The sequence below is a fragment of the Crinia signifera genome, chromosome 6 (genome assembly GCF_055691185.1).
Source record: "Crinia signifera chromosome 6, ASM5569118v1, whole genome shotgun sequence".
In the NCBI taxonomy this organism is placed as follows: domain Eukaryota; kingdom Metazoa; phylum Chordata; class Amphibia; order Anura; family Myobatrachidae; genus Crinia; species Crinia signifera.
Genome location: NC_139222.1, coordinates 198616423 through 198630164, shown reverse-complemented (window position 1 = coordinate 198630164; position 13742 = coordinate 198616423). Strand labels below are relative to the sequence as shown.

The window sequence follows — 13742 nt, the reverse complement described above, 5'->3', positions numbered from 1 at the left end:
ATCTTTGAGCCATATTTGTTGCCTTTGTATGTAATCTCCTCAGTACAATTATGCTTAAATCGTTTAAACGCCAGCAACAATAAGATCTGCTACATCTGTAAAACGGGTCTGAGCCTTCACATTGCAGTAGATTACCGTTTTAAATACCGTTTAAGTACCATTCACATCAGTCAACCCATTTAAACCCCTGAACACGTTTCAAGGCAGAATGCAGGGGACAGCCTATCACAGGTCTGTAATCTGTTGTTTTTACTAAATACCGTTTCAGAGCCATTCTCACTGCATAAAAAACGGCTCTGAAACGTGTAGGACTCTGCTTTTTAAACATTTTGAAATACTGGTTATCTCTAACCGGTAAAACAACTCTGGCGCTTTCCCGCTGCAGCCTTAAATGTTTTGAAATGGGGAAAAAACGTCAATATACCGTTTAACAAGAGCAGTGTGAAAGGGGTCTAATAAACCTTCTGACGCAACAGTCTGGTTTTATGTATTTTATGGCTACCTGGAACAGTGGTAGATACTGGGTAATTTAAAAAAAAGGGATATCTGCAAATACTTAGGATTCTATGGATGTATGTATGTACTGGGGGACTAGAGCACATACTGTAGGTCTCTAGGTCTCATTTCAGAGATTGGCCTCAGTAGCTAATACAATCTATTGGCTACAGTCTGCAAAAGATACCAGAAGAGATCCTCACTGACACTTTCCACTTGCAGATGCAGTAATCAGCCCAAGCATGCGCAGCAACATGGCATTACCAATTATTTTACTTTGTACACATCACCGGGATGGGCTCCTATTGGAACACCTTTCATTGGATGTTAATTATAATTAATGACAGTGATTCTTATTACTGCAGTAAGCAACTTGTTTTACAGCATATTGCACCTTTTTGGCCTGTGCGGTAATGGCAAGGGTTATCCCCAAATAAAAGATTACACTAATTATAGTGCTATTAAAAAAAATGAGTATTGAGTATTGACAAAAAAAATGCATGCCGTAAGTTATCTTATATTAGTTAAAAAAATAAAAATTAAAAAAAAAGCACCATAGAGATAATTTTCAATTATGAATGATCAAAACAGCTAAATTCCAATTATGGAAATCTTTTTTTTTCTTTCTAAATAACTTAAAAGGCATGGTGAGAATTGGATTAGAGCAGTGGTTCCCAACCTTTTTTCTCTCCCGTACCCCTTGATTAGGCTTTTCATTGATGAGTACCCACTCTCAATTTAAAAAATAGACAGTACTTATGAATGGAGTGGAAGTGAGCGGTATGCGTATCCTTAGGCATGTCCTTATATTAAGGAGTAGCAGACAGGAAACGTGCCCTTCCGTGTCTGGCCGCTGGTTGTGTATTGTCTCCAGGGTTACCACTTACACCTGTAGGATTAATGCCGCTGTTTCTTCCACCCGTGTCAGTGCAGGGCAGATGATCGCTGATGTCTGAGGGCAGCACGAGTAGCTCCCATTGGATTGCTGGTCAGGCAAAAGCACAATGAGATGCTGAAGACAGAACCATATGTCACACAACATGATTCTTCTCCATAGCAATGGTTCTTCTTCTTCTGCCATCAAAATACTTTTTCATCTTGACTTCCGCCATTACCAATATTATTTTCAAGTACCCCCAATTGGTCTGCAGAGTACCCCCAGGGGTACTAGTACCCCAGTTGGGAACCACTGGATTAGAGGCAATTACATGTAGTGATTGCTGGAGGTACTATGCACCTGGTGCACTATCATGTCAGATATGTCTAGAACCAAGCTCATGGTCTAGAACAGGGTTTCTCTAACTAGTTTGCTCTTTGAGCCCATAAGACAATAAAATGTATTACAGGGTAGGAGGTGGGTTGACCTTGAGAATGCTATGCTTCAGGGGAGATGAGTGGATGGGATTGTATGACTTCCCAAGTCACTTAGACCAACCTCGGCCTGTGTGATTCCAACTATACGATTTACTCTCCCTGTCTGGCACAATTTCCATGTATCCCAAGATTTGGGACCAGCATGGGAGGCAGACCTTTCTACGCCTAAGCTTATTCAATGGCTAAGATCTTGGTGTCAGGATAGAAAACAGAAAGTTGTAGTAAATAGAGTGCATTCACAGGAGGGTAATGTTACGAGTGTGGAAACCCCAGGGATCTGTACTTGGACCAGTGCTTTTTAATATCTTTATTGCTGACATTGCAACTGGTATTGAAGGGAAAGTATGCCTTTTTGCAGATGAAACAAAGGTATACAACAGGGTAGAACACCTGGAGGGGTAAAATAAATGGTGAATGATCTAGGTAGACTAGAGAAATGGTAAAGAGCATGGCAACTACAGTTTAATTCCCAAAAATTTAAAACCATGCACTTGGGTCTCAAAAATCCAAAGGGTTAAATATAGTATTAATGGCGCTATATATTTATTTTTATTTTATGTTTGCCTTTGTTTTTCTTGATTGCAATAGCCCAGTTGGCCCTTTGGTCATTATATTACTGTCACAACAAGTATTGTTTGGTTCTTACCTGGTTTGTGACTTCTCCTGTCAGTTCAGCTCTGCTCCATGCTGCAAGGAAGTTCTGTGTGATCTGAGCTTTGCTATTGATTGCAGCACCTGGGACCTGCCCGCATGTGCTTTTTAATATATTCATGCAAATGTTAAAGCTTATACTTGCTGTGAAGGCTTTGGGGTTGGCAAGGAGACAGTGGATGGTAGGGGGAAGCAGAGGATGGCAGGATGCCTGCCTTATGACTCCCTCAGATCTCTAAGCCAGTGATGCGGGGAGTCTAAAGTAACAGCCAATTCATCTAATTTTTTCTAGACTCCTTGGATCACTAACTGAGAGATCAGAAAAATTGGTACTTGTGTATTATCTGGGCGCCCGATGTTGAAATTGTATGCCACTACCTTAAGCATGCGATGCAACGCGATTTGACGCGATTTCCTCTGAAATTCCCTTGAAGAGAAAATCGTGTCGCATTGTATGCTATTGTATTGCATGCGATGCGAAGCGATTTGACGCGATTTTAATATGTACAGGCACCCAGATGACTGTTTCATATGTGAAATGGCCCCCGAGACCCCATTTATAATTGTATACCCACCCTGATGGCTAAATGCCCCCCATTGTTAACGCCACCCCACTATCAATGCCAAGCCCGCGAGGGGCAGCAGTACGTGTCCTCCGACCTTTTCATACCCCCACTATCCACGTCGGCATGAAGTTGACTGTATATAGTGTGGCGAGCGTAGCGAGCCACCAAGCCCGAAGCGTGTCGATCGCAGCGAGCCCCGCGAGGGGACGCATATTACTTCACATGTAATTCGCATCACCTCGCGGGGCTTGCTGCGCTCGCCACACTTCGGGCTCGGTGGCTTGCTGCACTCGGCACACTATATAAAATCGACTCCACGCCGACGTGGATAGTGGGGGTATGAAAAGGTCGGAGGACGCGTACCGCCACCCCTCGTGGGCTCGCTGCGCTCGTCACGCTTTGGGTTGGCATTGATAGTGGGGTGGTGTTAACAATGGGGGGCATTTAGCTATCAGGGTGGGTATACAATTAAAAATGGGGTCTGGGGGGCCATTTCACATATGAAACAGGCATCTGGGTGCCTTTACATATTAAAATCGCGTCAAATCGCATCGCATGCAATATGATTGTATGCAATGCGATACAATGCGATTTTTAGGTGCGATGAAGAAAATCGGGAGCCCAGATAATACACAAGTACCAAAAAATTGAGATTGTCAGGACCCACTTTGGGGTCAGGAACCACAATTTGAGAACCACTGGTCTAGAATAAAACGTCAAAATTGACTGTACACAGAGCCGGCTATTGGCTACTGTGTACAGGATGGGTGGACGGATGGGCGTGCTTGGGCGGCCTGGGATGCATTGGAGCCAATAGAAGCAGCAGTGTCTGCTGGTCTCTCTTCCTCTATCCTGCTTCATCTTCTCCGTTATGCGTGTGACGTCATCACGTCACACACTGGGGAAACACGCTGGAGAGGAGGCTGGGGGGGGGAAGGTAGCCACAAATTTTTGGGAGCAAAATTTATAGTTACGCCACTGGTCAAAACTCAGTCTAGAAGACCTACATTCTCTCATTACAACCAACATTCACTGTACTTGATTGCAGCTCTCTGACTTAAACCTTAATATTTTTTCTTCCACAGGACTTTTATGACAAAGGAGATTATATCATTAGAGAAGGAGAAGAGGGCAACACATTTTTCATAATCGCCAAAGGAAAGGTAAGACGTAATTACACAGAAACAACCCATGTCCCACTTTATCTTTATTATTATGTGTCCCCTCCCCCAGGTTCATTTTAATACGGGATAAGATTGGAAAGCAGAGTAAAGGCCAAGTCAATCTAGTGCGTTGGGCAGTTGTGGACCTCTAATTGTTTACAGTAGTTCAGTCCAGAAATCAATCAGATGTTTAATAAAAACCTCTCTTAGGATATATATGCTATCTGACACTCAGGGCTGAAAAGTATAGTAATGTCGTATAAACGTTATTAGAACTATTAGGTTATATATAATTTAATACCATTTATCATAGTTTTTCTGGTATATTGAATTCATTCTAAGGGGCTTATGTAAAAGCCTGCAAGCTTCATGTGCTGCAGAAATGCAGATGAATCTGCCTATAATTTTAAAGCTGCAATCATTTAAAAGGCAAAAACAACCTATTTTTGACTTTTAAATTACTGCTGCTCTAAAAATAAAGACCAACCTGCTATAAATTTCCACAGTAAGTATAGCTCACAGGTTATTCCCTAAGCCAACTAACAGTATATTGTTTTTTTGGGGGGTTTTTTAAACCACATTTATACGTCTTTACTATATATATGTAACCCTTTGAGGGCCAATGTTGCTGTGAAAGATGTGCAAAATATCCGCTGAAAATGCCAGGGTTGGAGTGGAGGAATATGAGTCACTTGTTGGCAAATGTTCTGAAGTCAATTAATTGAAATTATGTTAAACATTGCATTCAAAAAATATAACAGGCGCTGTGTGTAAAACTGGCATTTTTAGCAGGTATTTTCCACATCACTCACAGCAACGTTGGCACTCAAAGAGTTAAAACAAAAATGTACAACATTTTATTGTTTCAATAAAACTACAAAATGGCCTCTTTTTTACATTAACATTTAAAAGGATAAACACAAAAATGGAGTATAAATAAATCCTTATCAGAAAATAACTAATAGAATCATTGATGCTAACTAGGGTGGCCAATCCAATAGATCAGGATCGGCGGGATCCTGGGATTTGGCCCCAACATTGCTGGGAATTCAATTTCCGGGTTAGACTGCGCATGCGGAGTCTAAGCACTCGCCCGCTCACTCCCAGAGGCACTGGGCACACCTGCACCACTGCTGTCTGACCGGCTGCTGACCGCCCGCCCATGTAAGTAAATGTGTGGGGCGGCTGGTGTAGGGGGAATCCTGGGTGTGAGCCTTTTTCAAATGTTGTTATAACACAGTAAATAAAGATTGCAAAAAAAAAAGATAAAATGGCACTCAAGGTAACAATGTCCCCCCTTCATCTACTCAGAACAGATACTCAATTAACATTCTTTATTCTGTGTCACAGAATTATCCAACATGAGATATAGATAGTGGGCAGCCAACATCAGTAAGACATCAGTGCATTTATAGATTATGGGGTATATTCAATTGATGCCGGATCCATTCTGAATTTCTTTTGCTGAAATGGATCTGGCATCCAATATTCAATGCAGCGGCTAAATCCAGATGTCGGATTTGGCCGCTGATTGATGTACAACGGCCGGCGCTGGGACCGGGTGAGTGCGGCGGCGGGAGGCAGTGGGAGCCGGGACAGGGCCGGTTGAGCTGCTCTCATCTGGCCAGAGGAGGTACAGTTGAGTGCAGCGGGTGGGTACGGGAGCCAGGGCTGGGTACAGGAGGCGGAGGGAGGGTGCGGACGGCGGTGGACAGCACCATGTAAGCTGCTGCTGCTCACCAGGTGCCATCCTTCCTGCCTCAATCCAACATGTTTCATTCTTTTACTGTTTGCCTTTGCTGGGAGATTGATATGCATGGATGTTGCAGTAACTTTCCACCAGTGTCAGTCCTACTGTTAACAGAATCTATAAATATCCAGTAAAATGGAATCCAAATAGCCTAATGTGGGAGCAGCAGAAGTCATCAGCTAGAACCGTTACTTGTTTACAAACATTAGCTCCGGCTGTGCTAATCATTACAATGGATGAGATGCATCTCCTCCTTTCCCACAGACCTATTTGTTGGCAGTGATTGCAATTAGAACTGGCTTTTTAAGCTGCTCGTATTGTGACACAGCCCCTTCTGGTGTTGATATAAATTAAATGTGGTTGGCATTCTCACTTGCCAGTGATATGCCAGTTCCTCGTTTAAGTCATTAAGAGTATGGTTTCATCTCATGCATTTTCTACGTGAAAATAAAGGATCCAAATAGGCATGAACAGACCTGCAAGTGCGGGCTCTCGGGAGTCCTTGTAAACAATATGTTGTTGGCTCATCTGGCAGCTTCTCAGTTCTGATAGAAACTGATTTTCTTGAGAGGTAAATATAAAATCTGTTCATTAGAGAGCAAACAGCTATCCGTGCAGGGGGCCGGAGTTACCTAAATGGTTTGTTTCTGATTCTTTGTCATGTTCCCACCGGAGTTTGCAGCAACATTGAAAACCTGAGGATGGTAACAAGTGGCGTGAGATGGTCTCTTAGCTATAATGATATTAAGCTGCTATTTTGAAATTGGTATTCTGCAACTATTGTTGTCATGGTAATATTTTCTGTGACATACTGTAGGATAGGCACTTGTTGAATGCTTTAACATTGTATCATCTTGTTTGTTTTGTACTCTTTTTCTCCAGGTTTGTGTCACACAAGCTGTCGAAGGGTCTCAGGATCCACATGAAATAAAAACTCTTGGAGTTGGAGATTACTTTGGGGAGAAAGCATTAATTAGGTAAAATACACATAAGTAGATTGAAGCCATCCTTGACACATGAAGATATTCTAGTCATGAGCTGCCAGTCCAAGTTCATAATATGCTGCTAACCACAAACCCACATTGGGTCTCACTAAGGGCCAGATGCACTAAGCTTCAAAAGTGATAAAATGGAGAGTGATAAACAGCCAGCCAATCAGCTCCTACCTGCCATGACACAGGTTGGGTTTGAAAAATGTCAGGTAGGAGCCGATTGGCTGGCTGTTTATCACTCTCCATTTTATCACTTTTGAAGCTTAGTGCTTCTACCCCTTAGTGTTGATGCGTTTTGAGCTCCAAGTGTACTCACAAAAATTCTGTCCAAAAAATAATTTGTTTGTTTGTGTGTATGTTGCACTCTTCCATAATATACCATAAAATGGATTATCTTAGTTCATCTACCTAGCCACTTGTCACTGCTCAGGAACACCAAGTACATTTCTGAGGCTGTGCACCTCAATTCCAACTGTGACTTGTGTACAGGGACTTACAGGCACATGCAGCAGACTCTGGCCATTAAGGGGCGGAGCCTGAAACAATGTCAATGTTGGACACCGTTGTCCAACATTGACATTGTTTCAGACTCCAGCCGTTAATGTACTCAATGCTTAACTCTTCTGTTGTCTTTTACCAAACATGAGAAGTCACACATCTGAGACATATTCACACACACACACACACACACACACACACACACACACACACACACACACACACACACACACACACACACACACACATATATATATCAAAGCATTTTGTTTTACATTCATAGTACATACATACATAATACATTCATAAATATGTATATGTATGTAACAAACATAGGGCCAGATGCACTAAGCTTCAAAAGTGATAAAATGGAGAGTGATAAACAACCAACCAATCAGTGCCTGTCTGACATTTTTCAAACACAGTCTCTGACATGGCAGGTTGGAGCTGATTGGCTGGTTCTTAATCGCTTTCCATTTTATCACATTTTTGAAGCTTATTGCACCTGGCCCACAGCTTTACAGCCAACTACAAATGACCGTTATAGGAAAAATCTATTTCCGAACGAATCCTTCATCTGGCCAATTCTGCACAGCACACAGCAAACTTTAAGTCAACAGTGTCCTGCCACTTTCCATCTCTATCCCATATCCCATAGGGTAATGACCACTTTTGTGTGAATTTGGTTGCAAATCAGTAGGACAAAGGGTGTGAGATGGAGTTCTGTTGCCGGAGTTTAAACATCATGGCAACAGCAATTTGCACCCTTCATCAGCAAATGAATTCCCCCTTAGTGTCTACTATTTACTTTCAAACTTCTGCCGGCTGGTCTGGGAAGACTGCCATTAGCAGCATCAGCAGTAACGGGAATGCTCGAGACCCCTATGGTTCTACTGAGCTAGAGAGAGAAAAACTTAGTAGGAGAAAATAGATTTGTAAGTGCAATTTCTCCTTTAATGCATCTTGCTGCCAACACTCAAACTGTGCAGGTCTGTAAGAGAATACTGCTATAGTTGGACATACACAGATTCCATTTAGATGTTTCCTTCCAGGTTATTAGTCAATTACTTTTGCAGAAATAGCTCCACTGGTTGAAATGTTTTGTCCATGTTACAGCAACATGAGCACTTGTGGTAAGTTTGTAAGTGAGAGATTAAAGGCTACAGAATGGAAAAAAAAATATTGACAATGCCAATGTCGTAAATTAAATAGTACCTTGTGCCTTTTAGTATATTATGTTTACCCACATAGTTTTATGATGCTTTGTGGTATTCATTTTGGCATAGATAAATATATGACTCAAGTTAAAATTGTTACATAAATAATATAACATGAAGCAGACAACTAAAAATGGCACATTTCACTTTAAAATTGCAGAGTGGAAATGCTTTGTGGTGTTACCACTGTCAGACAATGCCCAGTACAATTACAGCAACGCAGAAGTGACTGTTTTGTAATTCCGTAACTCAGTCGGCCATGTGGTGTACCTGTTGTGCTAGGGTGACAAAGCGTTGCTGGTACAAATTTTTAATTGAATGTTCTTCTAAACTTAAATTACAAATAGCAAATAATAGCTACAATAATATTCACATAGAACTGTTTGGGTAACCAATCCACAACTTAGATAAAAAATAGTTTAATCTGCTTTGCAACCACAAGCTATTGCATAGCTCCAAAAGTAGATAAGTTGGTGGTCGTTGGTAATATGACATTTAACTTGATCAATCAATGGCTTGATCTCATACAATTTGGCCACCCACGTGTGAAGTGATGAATGTTTATTGCCAAGGCTCAAAGGTACTTCTTTACTTTCACGGCGCCACTAGATTAGGACAGATAGGATATCGCGGTCATCGCGGGCATTGAATGCACTAAAAAATCGGGTGTGACGCGATGCCCGCGATGCCCGCGATTTCCCATAGGGACCAATGTTAAATTTCTCAATGGACACGATTTTCTGTTCAATGCCTCAATTGACACGATTTTTCCATAGGAAACAATGTTAAATGGCCCACAGAGGCCAAATAGGCACCCTCAAGTGTGAAATGGCCCCCACAATTGTTAACGCCACCCCACGATCAACGTCAACCCGAAGCGCGGCTAGCGCAGCGAGCCCGCGAGGGGCGGCGGTACGCGTCCTCCGACCTTTTCATGCCCTACTATCCACTAGGGCATGGAGTGAGAATAGAATAGTGTGGCGAGCGCAGCGAGCCACCGAGCCCGAAGCGTGGCGAGCGCAGCGAGCCCCGCGAGGGGCCGCGGATACCTGTGAAGCCCGCGAAGGGACGCGTTTACCTGTGAAGGTATCCGCGTCCCCTCGCGGGGCTCGCTGCGCTCGCCACGCTTCGGGCTCGGTGGCTCGCTGCGCTTGCCACACTATTCTATTCTCACTCCACGCCCTAGTGGATAGTAGGGCATGAAAAGGTCGGAGGACGCGTACCGCCGCCCCTCGCGGGCTCGCTGCACTCGCCACGCTTCGGGTTGACGTTGATCGTGGGGTGGCGTTAACAATTGTGGGGGCCATTTCACACTTGAGGGTGCCTATTTGGCCTCTGTGGGCCATTTAACATTGTTTCCTATGGAAAAATCGTGTCAATTGAGGCATTGAACAGAAAATCGTGTCCATTGAGAAATTTAACATTGGTCCCTATGGGAAATCGCGGGCATCGCGGGCATCGCGTCGCACCCGATTTTTTAGTGCATTCAATGCCCGCGATGCCCGCGATTTCTAGTGGCGCCGTGAAAGTAAAGAAGTACCGGCTCAAATGGCTGGTCCAACTGCAATGTCATTCAGGCCCTTATTCTGGTTGGTGCGGTAATATCCGCGTGCGTTCGTGCTGCCGATGTTTTGTGTCTGCGCATGTGCAGAGGCGTCTCTGCGCATGTGCGAGCGGGGCGTACGGCCAAATCCCGCATGAAATGTGAACACTCCGAACAGGGGGTGGAGAGGGGCGTTAAGGGCTACTTGGGCTCATTACCATATGCATACGCCCCGCGTTTCATGGGCGTTCCCATGCAAACGCTGGGCGTACGTATGGTAATGCGGCCGTGACGCACGTGTAGGGGGCGGACATATGACATCGCCGGATATCAGCTGCCCGCCCAGATTCCTGCTTTTGCACGGAAAAATGTCCGTGTGGTCTGAGGTTGCGGGAGCTGGTGGACCACTCGGTCCTGCATTCGATGGTCTGCGACCATCGAATGATGGAGGAGGTTCCCTGAGATGGAGGAGGCGTATTCCATGAAAAATACACGTGCGGTCCGTTCGGCCAGCTTCTTACCGCATACGGACGGAGTTGGCGATCCGTATGGAAGGCGGGGTTTCGCACGCACGGTCCTGGCCGCATATTCGGATCCGGCCGCACCGATCAGAATAAGGGCCTCAGTGATGTACTGAAAAAAAAAAAAAGGTAAAAATATTACCCAGAACAATCATTGGGGGATATTTACTAAGATGTGTATTCTACTTCACATGTGATGTTGCTATGGGCAACCAATCAGAATCTACTTCTTATTTATTTAGCACCCTCTAGAAGATAGTAGACAGGATCTGATTGGTTACCCATAGCAACATCACATGTGAAGTAGAATTCACATTTTAGTAAATTTCCCCCATAGTTTTCTATAACTTCAATACACATAATATTGTCCTAATCTGCAATGCAATAAGTCTGTAAAGTTCCTGACATTTAGATGCATACTTGTGGATTCTGTAGTGTTAAGCATGATAGAGGAGACAGATACAATATTTAAGGATGGTATTATATTGCTAAACAATTTGTTTTAATTTCAAATAGCAAAGTAAGGAAAGTGTGTATTTGGTAAGGGTTGTGTGGCAGTAGATTGTCTATGAATTGTCAATGGCCAGTAAGCAGCGGCGTGCCATGCACTTAACTAGGACATGATTTTGCCTTAAAATAAAGAAGATCCTTTATGTGGCTGTTTTTATGAGTCTACTCTCATAAAGATTCATACTTGGCAAAAGTTTCAAATGGGCACACTATCAGTGAACATTGGCAAATATCCTTCTTTTGTTCCTACAATACTTGATACAAATAAGTGGTGGTTACCAGAGAGGGATATGTAGTCCGTAGACCAGTGGTTCCCAAACTTTTTTGAATCACGGCACCCTAAAGCATCAAAATATTTTCAAGGCACCCCAGGCCAAATGCTTCTTATCGAGAAATTCAGAAAAAAAAATTAAATTAAGTACATTGTGTTTATATGTCACAGTTATCTGGTGAGGGACAGGATTTGCTTCTGTTTGTCTACATATATTATGATTGGCAGCCATCAGCACTGGTTTTGCCTGGTACATTAACCATAAATAATATTAATTGATCTTGGTCCACCAACCCAAGGCACCCCTGCAAGTGTCCAGGGGCACCCCATGGTGCCTAGGCACACGGTTTTGGAACCACTGCCCTAGACTAATATGATCTGACACCATCTAGAGCAGGCATGTCCAAACTGTGGCCCTCCAGCTGTTGTAAAACTACACATCCCAGCATGCCTTGCCATATTTTTAGCATTCCCTAATAGCAAAACTGTGGCAATGCATGATGGGACTTGTAGTTTCACAACAGCTGGAGGGCCATAGTTTGGACATGCATGATCTAGAGATTGCATTAGGGCCATCTCTGTAAAGCTAAGCATTTTGAAGCTTTGTAAATGAGTCATCTCTGCAGTCTCCATAGAAACGTATGAGGACTGCAATTGTAATCCGATGTCCGAGATATAATATTATATCTTAGTTTATTTATCATCAAATGCTCACAAAAAAATATGAACAGTTAACGAAATTCAGATGTAGACAAAAACGGTGTAGGCAAAACAGAAAAGAAAACCAGCATCAGGAATACAAAACCGTACTTCATCACCAAAGTTACAACCAATACTCCCACTAATTATTTAAAATACATATTGCCTGTGGAAAAAACTTCCTCTAAAGCTACTGGTCTTACACAAAATTGAGCGATATCTCCTATTTGAAGGTAGTAAGGAGAACAACTTGGATGCGAGGGATCCCTCAAAATGCTCTTCACTTTAGAGTGGAGCCAATTTTCATATACATGATGGATGCTTGGTAGAGCAACCCCAATTATTCTACTTGCTGTCGATACCACTCTCTGGAGAGATTTCCGCTCAGCAGCAGAGCAAGAACCAAACTACACTAAAATACCATAAGTGAGAACACTTTCAATAATACAAGAGTAGAACTTCACTAGTGATCCCTTACACATACCAGATGTACATAATTTCCTTAGGAAAAACATATGCTGGTGAGCCTTCCCTATAACAGTATTTTGTGCACACTCCATGAAGATCGTTTTTCATGTTTATGCCCAAGAATTTAAAGGACTCAATTATCTTAACTTCTTGTCCATTCAGCATTAATGGACAATATATATCTCGGTGGCATATCATAAAGTCCACAATCATTTCCTTGTCTTATCCACATTTAGGAAGATGCAATTGTCCCTACTCCAGGACTCCAATATAGACACTTCCAACCTATAATCTGTCTCATTATTATTAACAAGTAGAACCACTATAGCAATATCATCTCTGAATTTTATTATTTGAACAGATACAAAGCTCAAAGAGCATTCCTAAGTAAACAACGAGTACAGCAGAGGGCTCAAGATGCACCCCCTAAAGTGGTACACCGTGCTTACCTACAGTTCACCAGATGCACTAAGATGGCGCCAGATGCACTAAGCTTCAAAAGTGATAAAATGGAGAGTGATAAACCACCAGCCAATCAGCTCCTGCCTGACATTTTTCAAACACAGTCAGTGACATGGCAGGTAGGAGCTGATTGGCTGGCTGTTTATCACTCTCCATTTTATCACTTTTGAAGCTTAGTGCATCTGGCCCTTGATCTTTTATCCTGACAACCTGTGGCCTATCTTACAGAAAATCCCAGTGGCGCACACAGGGGGGTTTCTGAGTACCCAGAACCCCCCAGGAGCCTAAGCAGTGGTCCCCATCCAAGCCTGTTATTTGCTTTTCCCAGTCAGATATTTCAGGTTCTGTCTGACTTAGAGTTTTTCTGAGGGTATATTCCAAAAGCTACTCCCCCTTTGAGGGACACTAGTAGCTTGTCTCTACTGTGCCCAGAACCAGAGATATCAGCCTTCCAGTAGCTGGTCCAGCGCCACATACCTGTTATGTAGTTTTCTATACTCCTTGGCGGATTGCTCTGTCTCCTGAACTCTGACCCCCTGGTCCCCATTTGGTAGGTGGGATT

General features: G+C 43.1%; 1 protein-coding gene across 3 annotated transcripts in view; it reads left to right on the top strand.

Moving 5' to 3' along the window:
• LOC146008833 (cGMP-dependent protein kinase 2-like) overlaps window positions 1–13742 on the top strand; it is a 165818-nt gene that overhangs the window by 73574 nt on the left and 78502 nt on the right. For all 3 annotated transcript variants that reach the window (XM_083148590.1, XM_083148591.1, XM_083148592.1), the window contains 2 exons: window positions 4172–4249; window positions 6882–6976. In XM_083148590.1, coding sequence (XP_083004716.1) covers window positions 4172–4249; window positions 6882–6976 — 173 coding nt within the window. The remainder of the gene's footprint in view (window positions 1–4171; window positions 4250–6881; window positions 6977–13742) is intronic.